General features: G+C 32.9%; 2 protein-coding genes across 2 annotated transcripts; one reads left to right on the top strand and one right to left on the bottom strand.

The window, feature by feature from the left end:
• Window positions 1-3,168: 3,168 nt before the first annotated feature.
• On the top strand, window positions 3,169-5,045 carry TRIADDRAFT_31833 (uncharacterized protein; the record flags this gene model as incomplete). The annotated part of the gene is made up of 9 exons (XM_002116965.1): window positions 3,169-3,248; window positions 3,482-3,573; window positions 3,703-3,789; window positions 3,886-3,947; window positions 4,100-4,180; window positions 4,324-4,435; window positions 4,523-4,602; window positions 4,683-4,798; window positions 5,015-5,045. Coding segments are annotated over 9 exons (741 nt in total), but the record flags the coding sequence as incomplete, so codon positions are not given.
• A 413-nt stretch (window positions 5,046-5,458) lies between these two features.
• TRIADDRAFT_60987 (uncharacterized protein) lies at window positions 5,459-14,076 on the bottom strand (the record flags this gene model as incomplete). The annotated part of the gene is made up of 26 exons (XM_002116905.1): window positions 5,459-5,512; window positions 5,905-5,937; window positions 6,394-6,504; window positions 6,655-6,735; window positions 6,871-6,927; window positions 7,010-7,127; window positions 7,219-7,457; window positions 7,535-7,693; window positions 8,026-8,073; window positions 8,155-8,196; window positions 8,307-8,381; window positions 8,489-8,542; window positions 8,603-8,653; window positions 8,746-8,825; window positions 9,064-9,228; window positions 9,321-9,409; window positions 9,524-9,594; window positions 9,671-9,730; window positions 9,816-9,895; window positions 10,118-10,155; window positions 10,422-10,528; window positions 10,934-11,013; window positions 12,727-12,808; window positions 13,163-13,282; window positions 13,455-13,496; window positions 14,029-14,076. The coding sequence occupies 26 exons, from the start codon at window positions 14,074-14,076 to the stop codon at window positions 5,459-5,461; spliced, it is 2,184 nt and encodes a 727-aa protein (XP_002116941.1).
• Between the last annotated feature and the right edge of the window lie 362 nt (window positions 14,077-14,438).

The following is a 14,438-nucleotide window of genomic DNA, read 5'->3' as shown; positions in this document are numbered from 1 at the left end:
CTCATCATCCTGGAGCACTAGAAGTCAAGTTAGATAATGGACGAAATGAATTGGTATTTCTCAGCATTGACGGTAACCTATCGATTGCGGTTAATCACGCAGTTGCTGATTATTCATAATGTAGAATAAGAGTGTCATTTCCGGTTTCAATTCAAGGCACCCTGTTGTAGAATTCAACATCTTCATAGAACTCCAACCTTCAACTTTGTTTGTGGGCCTAGACTTGTCCGTAAAAGAAAATCAATTTCAAGCCATCGTTAAAGCAAAGAGTGGCCATGGTCCTGCGTCAGGCTGTCCAATGTCCATCCGGTCGCAGTGTAAGTCTTCCGATGGACTGCAGTACAGACGGTTGCCTTGTTTCACCCAGACTCTAGAGCGCGGCTAAAGAAGGTCTTGAAGGTCTGGCCCAGGTCCGGACCGGACCGGACCATCAAGACCTCGAGTTCCACCGTGTACAGTACTGTACCGCACAGGGCAATGTACAGTACAGTACAGTACAGTACTGTACAGTGTACAGTATGGTCATCCACAGTACTGTACTGTACTGTACAGTACAATGTATTGCAAATAGCTACAGTGGAAAAATCAAGACTGTAGACTGGACCAGTCTAGCAAAACCATCAAGTGGTAGAACCGCACTAGGCAACTTTCCATCTGTCAGACAGCAGCATGGCCGACGACAAAGTCTTGCATTATATGTTTGATTTTCGATCCATTCAAACTTCATTAACACCCGAAGCATTCATTGCTGATGCTAGTCAGTTTATGAAGCAGAAAGATTTCAATTTAGTATGTTCATCGCCATTACCCCATGGTCAACTCTTGGTGTGGACTGGTCCTGATCGTAGGTGAGCTAAACTAGGAATAAGGCATGAATCGATGATAATTTGTTTTATCACAACGATCATAGCTAAAACAACGTTATGGCAGTTGAAGAAATGGCTTGGACATAAACTACCGCCGGTGCGCTCGTCTAATTCTATGATTGCCCTTCCAAATTGATCCCTATACTGTATTGTAGTTATAAATCTGCTGACGGACGTATACATGTTATGGTTAAAACTGCAACATATATACTAAACGCCAACAGCTATTCAAATGAGCGCTAGACAAAATGACAAGAGCAATATGATAATAAAATAAGTCAACAGGAATAGTAGTACAATCGCTTAATAGGAAAGTGATGTCAATATTGTAGGGATACGAGTAAAAGTAGCAATGTCCACTGGATAAACTAGTTGATTCACTCCTGTGTACAACACATTGCACACCAATAAGCTGATTGCATGCAACAAGTGGTCATTCCATCCAGGATGGAAATAGCCTCAACATGGGCTCGAAATGTTCGAAATTTATTTCGTCCCATCACCTTGTATTCTCGTGTATATGCAATATTGCACAGTACGGTAGTTCGCGATTTGGGAGTTGTCAACACTTGTACATGAAAAGCACGTTAGACCTACTGCTGATGCAATATGTTCAAAGTAGTTTATTGTGTTGAATGGATGCAATGAATATCATTATTCACAACTTGACACCTTCACGTGCAAGCTAGACTCAACTGATGCAATCTATCAAAATCATGAACTGGCCTGGCCATACTACTGGATAATATATCACTCTAGTCAAAACTTTTCTCAATCGTTATCGATTATAATTATTCAAATAGCGTATTTTGGATATCATCGACCAAATAATAATAATTCAAATTAGAAGTACAGTAGTATAGCTACAAAGTAGTGCATGGGATGATAACAACTACGTACTGGCTAGATACAGTACAGTAAACCAACTATTCTACTACTTCTTCTTTATATTTGGAGATCAATATAACAGTCAAGACACGTCTAGGAGAAAAGATGATGATTATTGCTAACAATCGACGGAAATATCATTGTACGATACTCCAACCGACACACTAAAGGATTCGTATTACCGTAAAAACATCGTCATGACGAGACGATAAAATTACTTGCGGTCATAGAAGCTAATCTTAGCTTCATGACCTCTTCCTACTGTCGACAATAATGATAGTCGATGCAAAATACTAACACGTTTTATAAAATAGTCGTTACATGAGCATGTGTACGTGCATGTTTTTAGCTATCCTCGCCTACGTCCTATTACTAAGATATGCTCGCTTAAGATTGACTGCTAATACGTCAAAAATGCAATCGAATTTTATCGATCTTATTATTGTGTACAAACTTACAATTTGCTCTGTCTAAACAAACATTGCATCACCAAATCCGTCTTCTTACTTTATACTTACTCTTATTCCTTGATAGCCATGCGGTCATTCGACTCTACCAGGATATCAACCGAATTACTGTGGATATAACTAAACCGCTACCTGACGGGAAAACAATCACTTTTAGCGAAGACGTAAGATTGTAATGATATTACAATGGAAGCGCTACTCTTTTTTTAAATCCATTTCTGATGCTAAAATAATTTGTAATAAAAGCAGTGATAAATAGTAATAAAATTAAACGGGAAGAATGTTACTGTGAGTAAATCGTTACAGTAATATCGAAAATAGATGTATCCATTAGTGAACTTATCAAATAGTTCGCATTTACAGTACCTGTATGCGGTATGATGCATCTTAGTTGTGGTAGTGTTATAGCTATATAGAAGCTCTCTAATAGGTGTACAATAGTCAGTCATTTGCTTACATAGTACGAAGAATATACTCTTCAATTGATATCCTAAAATGATAGAATTTGTATACATTTGACCAGTGTTAATACAAGCGATCCATATGATATAGTCCATCTCGAAAGGACTAGAAGAATTCCAGTGGCTAGTAACAAATCAGCTTACAGTAGAGATTTATATACCTCAGATTACACCTGTCCTATCTCCATTGATATACAGTAGTACTATAAACAAAACTACATATGCGTAAACAATACTTGTCCTAGAACTAATTAGTGATTACATTGCGCTATACATGGTTAAAATTATTATGAATTACGTAATTGTGGAGCGATTGTCCAATGTAACTATATTATATCTATGTTATTACCATGCTAGGATGAACGTGAAATCAAATCTTTGTTTCAAGGAAACAGTAAAAGGTAGATTACTTACGCATAAGTTCTTGTTGACTCAACAATAGGATTAGGGTTAATATTATTTATTTTTATTGATTAAAATAGCTACCCTGCAATTCAACGATGCCGAGATTTGGATATTTATGTTCCTACTTGTGATAATAGACTCGTCGAATATGACTTTGACAAGTTCGTTTATTCTTATAAATTGTAGTTACTTGCGTATAAAAACAGAAAAAATGCATCAGTCACCATACGAACTAGTTTTGAAGTAATTACGCGTATTTATACGGCAATACGGTATAGGATTAAATTTTGTAATTACCTAGGGAGTTTATAGACCTCGTGTGTAATACTAATTCTGCTATAATTATGTTTCACTACCACGTTATTATATACTTTGTATCTTCATACAATTATAGAGTAGTGGTAAATGTAGATACCCAATTCCAAAATGTTAAAATTTGTCATTCACCACAATATGGAAATATGCTTCTACTGGACGACGACCCAAGTAGGTTCACTGTAGCTATATACTCATATCGAAATTGATCTTCAATGTCAAATTCATCCTGTAGCTCCAAATTGATAATGGCTCTTAAAGTTCATGTTTTCAATTGTGCTGTATATACTATATTTTCAGATTTAGCAGAGAGCGACATTGCCTATACTAAGGCTATAACTGGAAATGATACCCAAGATTATACTGATAAAACTGTCCTCATTCTTGGTAAACAGACTTGTTCAACTAATTAATTAATTGATTAATTGCCATTGCCAAGATATTTTTCTTGCTGTTAATATGTATACTTATTACTGTACTTAGGTGGAGGCGATGGAGGTATTCTCAATGAGTTGCTGAAACAATCGCCAAAATATGTGACGATGGTGGAAATATCTTTCATTATTTTTTTTTACTTTTAAAGAGTATTTAAAATACAGCTTATCGTAAGAAATAACGTTAGCTCGCGTACGTCGCAGTTAAATAGAACACAAATGCCTCGGAAATTACGCCCCTTAACGTTTCTTAAATTGATCAGGTAGTTATTGATGCTGCTATTAAACATTTACGTGGTATATGTGAAAATGCTATGGATTCACTGGAAGGGCCAAATTACAAGGTAGGTATCACAATAGAATAAAAATTAGATATTCACACCTATCAATCAGTATTATGAAACTTTACAGATTCAGTTAAACATGAAAATGTGCGCATTAGCCACTTTCGTAGCTTTTTCCTTAAGGATGGCGACTTTCTTGATAGGTTATTGTTGAAGATTGTGTTCCGATACTGAAAAAGTATGCAAGTGAAGGAAAGGTGTTTGATTATGTCATCAATGATCTGACTGCTATCCCTGTTTCAACTACTCCTCAAGGTTTTATTTTTCAATTTCTAAATATCGCTGTTGTCTCCATGTTGAGCAGGTAGCTGTACTAACCTAGATATGTATATCATGAGTTAGGATCTCAATGGGATTTTCTACGTCTAATACTACAATTATCAATGGATGTCCTCTCGGAAACTGGACGCTATTTTACTCAGGTACCGTATATAGATGTATACATCATCGTATCAGTACGACTTCAACCAGCTTTTATTGTTAACTCGTATTTAATTTTTAGGGAAATGGTGCAAATAATGTCCATGCTCTTAAACTTTACGAAGAACAGCTGCAAAAATTAAGTAGAAAAGTCGATTTCAGAAAAGAAACCGTTTGCGTTCCTTCTTACCTTGAATTGTATCCAAAAATAAATAAAAAGCGTTATCATTTTTTTATTGCTGCAGTAGATATCTAGTAATTTAAGGTTGATGCTTTAATAAGTATCATATAAGTGATCAATAGTATTATAGGAATTCAGTTCATACACAATGGTTATCGTTCATAATTCTGCAGTCATTAGAAGGATAGCATTTTTTACTTTCTGTTTTTCCTCAACTTCATATTTCTTACTAGTTGGATCTTTTATGAAATTTGGAAGGTTTAAACAGAAATAACATTGCGATTGAAGAGGTGATGGATCATTCTAAACTGGCTCATTTTATTCTCGTAATCATTATAATTATCAATTGTAGAAACTGGCTTATTATATCTTCGTAACTGTAATAATACACCAGAAAGTTATATTTCTTTCTGTACTGAAATTCATGACACTTTCCTGCGTATTATGTATTCACCATTGCCCTTAGTATTGAATAGCACAGTCAACGATCCAATTTTTTCAGTGTTTTATACTCATATTACAGTTAAGCGCAAATTCGATAACAACCAAGTATTAAACTTACAGGTATTTTTTATTTTTCGCATTTTTGGTCGTTACTTTTAATTAACATACACCCATGTTTATATATTCGTTTACCTGTACGTGCATAGACTTAGCTATGCAAAAACCAAGGTTTTTTAAAACATAATTGCTTCCTTTTCATATGTTAAAAAACTAACAATCTCTATCACCTGTAGATGCACAATTGCTTCTCAATTGAAAGCAATTATTAACACTTATGACCGGAATAGCGATGACAATCCTTTTTGTAATAAAGTCTTTAGCAAACACCGATCACCGAATTGGCCGTAACTATTATGCAAGATCTCAAGTCTTGCATAGTTAATTAATTATGCGCTTTTTCCAAAACTAAATACTGTGATTGACGCTTAGCAATATAACGTTAATCATAAATGCTACCTAGGTCGCAAATGTAAAGATTAAAAAATAATTCAGCAGTTCACAATAATGTCAAGAGCGTCCCATCAGTGGACTCTATATAGCATTTAGATATCCATTAACTATGTACTTATTATTTATCAACAGATAGTAAGGACAAATTTGTTCACTATCAGAAAATTACTTGCAAAGTGCGATCTCGTACTACAATTGCAATCTACAACAGAAATTATAATTTCATAATGTGTTATTATCTAACTTAATCAATGCAGTATGCCAAACGAGCAAAAGCATTTACAAGGAGTCCGAATATTAGCAGATAAATAACGACATCAAAAAATTTTACTATTGCTGAACGCATGTCTTAAACAGTAATTATAGCAGATCAAAACTGTAAAAAAAAGTTCGATATTAAATTATATCGGCAAGCATGACCACTTGTGTGTTATGTTAGTTCTGTTATAATTTGCGTTAATAAAAAGTCATTTAAAACTACGTTACGCTTGTTTTGCTATTACAAATAAAATTAATTTTAAAATAACACTTCAATTTCCTATTCAAAATTCCATCATCATCCATTGTCTGAGAATTTATATCTCGAAAACATATATAACAATTACACTCAACGAAATAAATAAAACCTCCGTAGATATTTTGATATAACATGTTATACTTTCGTCGCTTTATCACGTCGACGCTTTGCCAATAGGGAAGTTAGTACCGGCTCTAGTACTGTTTGTTGTGTAGTTCGGTTGTAAGCAGTAAATGTAGCCTTAACTGTATCCTATGATATCAATGAAAATGTCTTTACTACATGGAATTTCTTGGGCAATTGAAAGCGTAAAATATTTGCTCGTAATCAAAAGCACTGTCTTATGCTTCTCGAGAACGCTAATGTTTCAATTAAACTCTAAAGTTAGTAAAAATGACATACCTTCAAGTTACGCATATCAGTAAATATGCTTAATTTTGTACTGGAAGTTTTCTTTTCACCGATCCAAGAATGTTGTATTGCCTGCACAACATCCATCCATTCGCGTAATCACGATATGAAAATATTTTAGAATATATTATAAGGGGTTACGATAAAAAAACAATCTAATTTTAATTTGCTAAAAATAGCAAATTATCATTATCATGTTTTATAAACCTGTCCAGCTGTTATTCTTTGCTTCGGGTCAACATGTAATAATCTCCTAATTAAATCCTATTCGCCGTAAAAAGAAGTTTGTTTACGTGGTTATTAATTAGCAATTAGTCTTGAAGATGAATACATGATATTTTAATACCTTCGCATCATAGGACACGTGATTCCAATTACCACCTGTTAATTTATAACGTCCATCACCTATCCTTTTAAGTATTTCATTTGCTGTATCTTTCGGATCGTACGCAAAAGGAGTTGTTCTATTGAGAGTATGATATAATTATAAATTATACTGTAATATCATCATATTAGCAGATAACTCATGAAAGCTACCAACTATATCATCATTACCCAGATAGCATTATGTACATCAATATTCCAAGAGCCCAAACATCGCAAGCAGCATCATACCCTTGCTTTTTCAAGACTTCCGGAGCTACATAATTTGCTGTATAACACGGAGTCATTAACAAACCATTACTATCACGCAGTTGTTTTGCAAATCCAAAATCAATAATTCTCAACGCTTCCGGAGAATCCGTATGATCAGCATATAAAATATTGCTAGGCTTCAAATCTCGATGAACGACCTGTAATTAACCATGATAAGATGACGTAAGCTATACAGTGTTAACTAAAATATTAATTCGTTACAATATCTACATACTCCTTGATCATGTAGGCAATGCATAGTTGATATTAAAACTTTCATAATTTGTCGAACTTCTTCTTCTGTTAAATGCTTCTTTTTCATTATTCTATCTAAAAGTTCTCCACCTTTCAGCAATTCAGTAACCATGTATATATGTTTACCATCGTCATATACCTGTATTTCAAATAATCAAATCGACAATACATTGAATACCATCATTGACTAAAATGCTCTGGGTAGCAAACTAATGAAATTTGTTTTGATTATCCTAGATGATCTAAGTACGACTACATGTATAAGTACGTACGGAATATTAACATTCCTATAATTAATTTCAAATTTAGTTACTATATATCAGGTACTTTTACCGTAAAGCTCAAATATTGCAGCCTAATTCATTATAGATTATAGTCTGTATGAAATTGATAGTTTATAATACGCGTAAATTCGACAGGCGAATTTCGGTATCCAATTCCTGGAAATTTTTCCAGACTGCAATTACTTACATCTTGAAAGGTAAGGATATTAGGATGACGACCATATCTCATCAGAATCTGCATAGTAATGCCATTTATTATTATAGACTCTCAAAAAGCATATTTCATTACTGTTTAAAAAACTGCTACTATCTTTACCTCAATTTCTTCCGAAGGATTACGATTATTCCTATCCATAATCTATGTATTAATATAATACCACCAGTTTTAAGATTACATAGTGATATCATAATAGTGCGCCCATATTACATCAATAATTAACAATAAACACTGTACTGGTATTTCCTTACTTTTACTGCACATTCTTTTCCTGTGACTTTGTGGATGCAACGGCGGCACAAAGAAAACGAGCCTTTTCCAATTTCCTATCGCAATCAGCAATATACGTTATTATGTTTCAAAGATAGATAATATATACTGCTACCATGTAAATATCACTATAAAAGTAAATACGACAATATATCCAATTAACCTCTTTTAATTCGTATTCATCCCTAAAGTTCGCTTTCTGCTCGTAATTTTCCAACTAGAAAAATTTAAATATTTAGATAGGACACAAATATGGTTAAAAAAATAAAATTCTCACCATAAATCTCTCGAAGTTATTATCTTGATCTTGGTTCACTTCCCCGTAGGTCTATACATTTAGTTAAGATTAGAGCTATAATGCACCATAAATAGGCACGGAACATATTTCCGAATGAAACAGACTATAATTATTTAACATACTTCCTCTAAAATTGGCGCAATGTAACTGAAACCACGAAATAATTGATGCGCATTGGCACTAGCAGGAACTCCTGGTGAATCTACTCATTAATAATAACAAGTTCATGTAAAAATTCCGTAAATATTTATTATAATCAATGTCTTGAAATCTACATATAACATATTGTCATCAATTACAAGTTTTATAGTGTTTCTGAAACAACTAAAATCTTTTGGATTATGAATTACGAGACCATTTCAAACAGTCTGTTGGCTACTACGTCGGTTAATCGTACAATAAGGTTATGAACGACAAATAAAATTTCTTTCCAACTTTACCTTTTGGTGTTCGATTTGTGAATTCAGTATCAAAATAATACGTATCATTACAATTCACCGCAGGTTTAAATGGAGGCTTTATCTCTTTTCGTAGTAATTTATTCCAATCAATGGAAGCAAAGAACGGATGATTTTTAATATCTTCTAACCCATTCGGACCAGAACCTAAAGTTGTGTACGTAAGTACCATCAAAAACGGGCGTATCGCAAAACAAAAAAGCATTCATATTTTAACTTTGCATAAGTTCTTTTAAAACCTAATCGATTAGTCGGATTTCTCTTGAACAATGCTCTGAGAAGACTCTGAGCACCCAAACTGATAAATTGAGGCATACCCAGTTTACTCCTATGTAATTAACAGTAAAAAATCAACATACAAAACAGCTACATATGCATTAAATTGTAAACTCCTCAAACAGCTAATTTTTAACAAAAATCGATGCCATAATGTATCACTTACTTTAATATCATGGTCATTGTTTCTTTTCTATTTTCTCCTTGAAATGGCAATGTGCCAGTTAACATTTCAAACTAAATTAAATTTAATCATTAATTGCGAAATAAATTCATCGTGAGAATAAATAGAAAGTTAGAAGAAATGTTATACCATTAAAACACCGAATGACCACCAATCGGCGGTAATAGTATGCCCACGACGACTAATGACCTAATCGTGATGGAAAGTGAGAATTATGCGGTCAAAAATGTTAGCTCAAAGATATAACGTTGTCGGTAACCCTTTTTAAAACTACCTCAGGTGCCATGTATTCCACAGTACCACAAAATGAGAACGTTTTCTTATCTTCGACTGATTCTTTACTTAATCCGAAGTCTAAATAATACCAAGGGATCAATACGTACGTATAGAAATAGAATAGAAATACTAAGTTATCGCCTTGACTAACTACTGTACTTTAACTGCATAGCTTTAATAGCATTGAAATATACCGGAATGAAATTCTATGATATTGTTAAAATATGAAGGGGCCAGGGCCAGTTAGCTCAGCAGCCTTCAAGTTACAGATTTAAGGCAAAGTAATCAAAGGAAACTTACCCGTCAAGCTTATAAAACCATCCGCAGCAAGTAAAACGCTAATATTTAAGGATAGGAAATAATTAAGCGCTAAATTTCTTAATATGCCATAGTTAACAAGACTTTAGAACTGGCTGAGAGATTTGCTATTATGTCGTCAGTTACAGTAACGTCTAACTATTTTTTGATCGCAATTTCCTCATTAAATTTAGGCTAATATCTACGATGTACATTTCGATAAGTAAAGTATACGGTCAAAATAATACATATAGAAATAGCGGTAAATTTAAAATTTCATTAAATTAACAGTAAGTAAAATACTAACTTTTCAGGTTTCAAATCTCTATAAATAATTCCCAATTTGTGTATGTGACCTAATGCTAAAGCAAGCTGAGCCAAGTAGAACTTGACATCTTCCTCAGTAAACATGACCTAAATTTCACATCAATCCAAAGCATAAAATTATTAGCTATAAAACAGTACTTTAAGAGATTTGTACAATATAAGGAGATCATAAATACTTCAAAGGTATAGCAAAGCCTTCACGGAAGATGACATTATATCAATTTCATACTGTAGATAAGACTTTTAACAACCATCGTACTCATTAATTTAGAAATGCTGCGCACAGATTAGCGATTTTGGCATCTTTTTATCAAATGTTAAAATCAAATACCTAAACACACGTATGTATAATCATGCAGCTATTATAAATCAGTAGGCAATAAACTACATTTCGTTATAGCATAAATCTGTACAAGGTGTTTATGTGTTCAACAGGATACAAATGCATTGCATTGAACGCTATATAACATTATATAATGTGACAAGTCTAACCTCCTTAGATAATCTTGTAAATAGATCACCACCACGTAAAAATTCCAAGATAAGATATAACTTTCCTTCCGTTTGAAAAGCTAATTATTAAAAATGTTGATTTCATTAAGTATATTTCCGTTATATATCAGACATTGGTTTCGGTAACAATTTTTATTGCAAATTAAGGAAGTTTTAAATACTTTTATTAGGACACTTATTGTAATATTTACGCTTCCACACCGAGTGTGAACTTAAATAGTACCAGTCGAAATTATGCTACAATGCCCAAAGCTCTTACCATAGTATAATCTAACTATAAACGGAAATTGAATGTCTGCTAATATATTTCGTTCCATTTTAGTTCTGACCCTATCGCGTACTAAGAGTGTGTATTCAAAGATGTTCATTAGAATAATAAGCAATGAGACATAATATTAATCACAATAATAAATTATAGATTAGCTGCACGTCTGCTGCGTTACATTATTGATTAGATTCATCAATTATGTCTACGGCAACATCAAATAAGTTAAGCACAGCCTATCCATAGCGTACGCAGTTACATTTTTTAATTACCATTCAGTAACTTAAAATGTGTTAAAAGTATTTACAACAAATTTATGGAAATAAAAGTTTCTATATCAAGAATCAGGGACTACTAAAGTAACCCTCAGATAAAATAGCTCGCTATATCTCTTTCTCATAAATTGATTTTGTCTATAAATACTCAGTATGTCAGCAAACAGCTTACAATATATATGCATACATTTTCTAAATACAAAAACTATTACTACATCAAAACTTGATCGCTTTATCAGTTGCCAGTATACTAACCGCACATACTAGAATATATTTATCTATTGCACATATCCTGCAATTTTATCATAGCAAGAATTAGACTTTATATCGTAAAAAGCTCACCAGCTGCGATCATATGCGCAAGTACAATTAGGTTTTGGCTATCTAAAGATTAAGCTGCCTCTGTTAACCTTTTAATTTACACTATTAATTAATTATTGTTAATTGATCACAGCTTCCAATATTTCATATCATATTTTTTCTGTTACAAAGCTTGCGCAATTATATTACTTCGAAGACAAACTAGGATAGTGCCAACTCAAAATAGCTATCATTGCAGCTAATACTGTCCAGTATTGAGGAGTTAAAAAAATTCTGTTAAAGGCTGCAATAACGACTAGCCTTAATGGACACTTCGAAAGGAATTACAATAGAAGGGTCAACTTATGATATAAGATGGTACTAATTCATAGCTATGAATAAAATGAGGATAAAAGAATTTCGAACATAGATTTACTGTTTTTCTTCGCAAATGCAACAACAAGATACCATGGAAAATATGAGTATTACATCATAGAATACAGTATTATCAGCAATTATAGAGAAGTTTAACGATCACATACTAATTTAAAACTATCAAATTAAGAGTATCCATTGTCACCCGTTTAACATTAGTATGTCAAATCAACTACAGCTTAAAAGTAATCAAAGCAGAAAGATGACTAAATAAACTCTGCACGAAGTATGAGTACGCCAATTAGAATTACATCAAGCATCCTACTAATACTAAAACGCATTCTTATTTTATTCATAATGCAACAAACTTATTTTATCAAAGTTAATAAATTACTGCGGCGCCTTACATCAAAAACAATGTATCACAAAGCCATAATTTAAAATTCTTAAAAAAGACTTCAAGGTGCTCTAGTTATGCACTATCAAGTACAACATATAATGTAATCTGCACTATGTTAACTCTAAAACAGAATTTAAAAAAAACTCGGCTGTTTTACCTTTCAATGACGCCTTCTTTAAGACTTTCATTGCATAGAGTGTACCAACGTCTGCCCCAGATCTCTTTCTTACAAGAAAAACCTATAGCATTTAATATTAACTACATTATTATAAGCATCATTTGTAAAAGTACAGCAAACGATAGCTGTAACCTTTTTTAAAATAAGGAATTCATATGAACAATATTGCATAATATCAGGAAAAAATTCGCATCTTTGCAAAGTTAACTAAGCCAATTTTTAACAGATTCCATCGAAAACTGTAAATGACTTTTAAGTTAATAGCATTATATAATAGTAAGAAGAGATTACATTTACTTTAAGTGAGTTATCCCAATACCTACAAATAATTTAACGACAGTGTGCTTTGAATTATTCCATTATGGATTCTATTACGATTTTTAATCATAGCAATACAGTTAAATGACAAAATAACCTTGCCAAAAGATCCTTGACCAAGAACTTTTAGTAATTCAAACTGTGAAGCATCAGCTCTCTCGTAGCCTGCAGCTTCCGTTGAAGTCAATTCTATTTCGGATACATTTTCCTGATTTTCCTAAAAATCATAGCATCACAGGAGTTTGACAACAAATTAGAGAGATTTAATCGTATAGTTGACTAATCAAACGACAGCATAAACGATGATCTTTAAACAAAATAGAATAAATCAGTTAGATTGATGCATGAACAAAGTGTATAAAATTGAAAACGACAGACCAACAACTTACCGAGTTATCTCCTTGCTCCGGTGGCAATTCATCCGATGCAGCCTGTAATATATGGATATATATATACATATACTTATTAATTTTTATATCGTCGATAAAACGGTCCTATAGTCATGTTTTCTCATCCATTTACTATATTCAGTAGCTACTAAAGGATATATTAAAACAGTTTTGCATAATAAAGATGAAATTAAATTTTATTGTATGAAACGATTGGTACGCATGGCGATTAACTTGTGCAAGTACTCTGATATTTTCTATCTCATTGTGCATCATTCCAATTTTGATGGTTTCTATAGAAAGTTAACGCTTCAACAGGCGTCGACATGTTATTCCAAAGTCACAGTGGTAGTTTTAGTACATTACACCATCTGCCTTTCATAATATTGATCAGCAGTAGATCAATATTAGGTAGTGGAAATCCGAAACTTTAGTAGTTTCTGACAACTCTTGCAAGTAGTAAATAAAGCTGATAAATGCATTCCGTAACTACTTGATAACAACAAGTAAAAGGATACAATTCATAACATTATCCATCAACTTCAAGAGAAAGAGGTTTCTTCGAGTGACTGACTTCAAGACTGATAGAAGATAATCCGAAGATGTAGAGTAGAGTATTCATGCCTACTACGTAGTTTTAGCTTTAAAGCGATCTCATTGACATACGCGTATACAGGTAAAGTTTCGATTTGACAACAGTAGCAATGTCCAATCGATTGATCTGTTTACAAGGATGATTTGCAGATATCGATTTTAATTATAAGCATACTATCTGAACAACTAAGCCACTATATGATCTTTTGTCAACTAACTAGAAGAATACAGTAGATAATTGCAGCAGTTATTATTCTAACATGATATGTGCAACAAGTCATAGAAATGACGATGGCATTTTTAGATGGTAGTTGTTGAATGGAATCCATTTAATTCATAATAATTGTAATGAATCATCGACAGGAAATTGTAGTCATCGTGTATATCAAT

This window comes from Trichoplax adhaerens, genomic scaffold (assembly GCF_000150275.1).
Source record: "Trichoplax adhaerens TRIADscaffold_19 genomic scaffold, whole genome shotgun sequence".
NCBI lineage: Eukaryota > Metazoa > Placozoa > Uniplacotomia > Trichoplacea > Trichoplacidae > Trichoplax > Trichoplax adhaerens.
The sequence above is the reverse complement of the archived record's forward strand: the minus strand, read 5'-3'. Positions and strand labels throughout refer to the sequence as shown.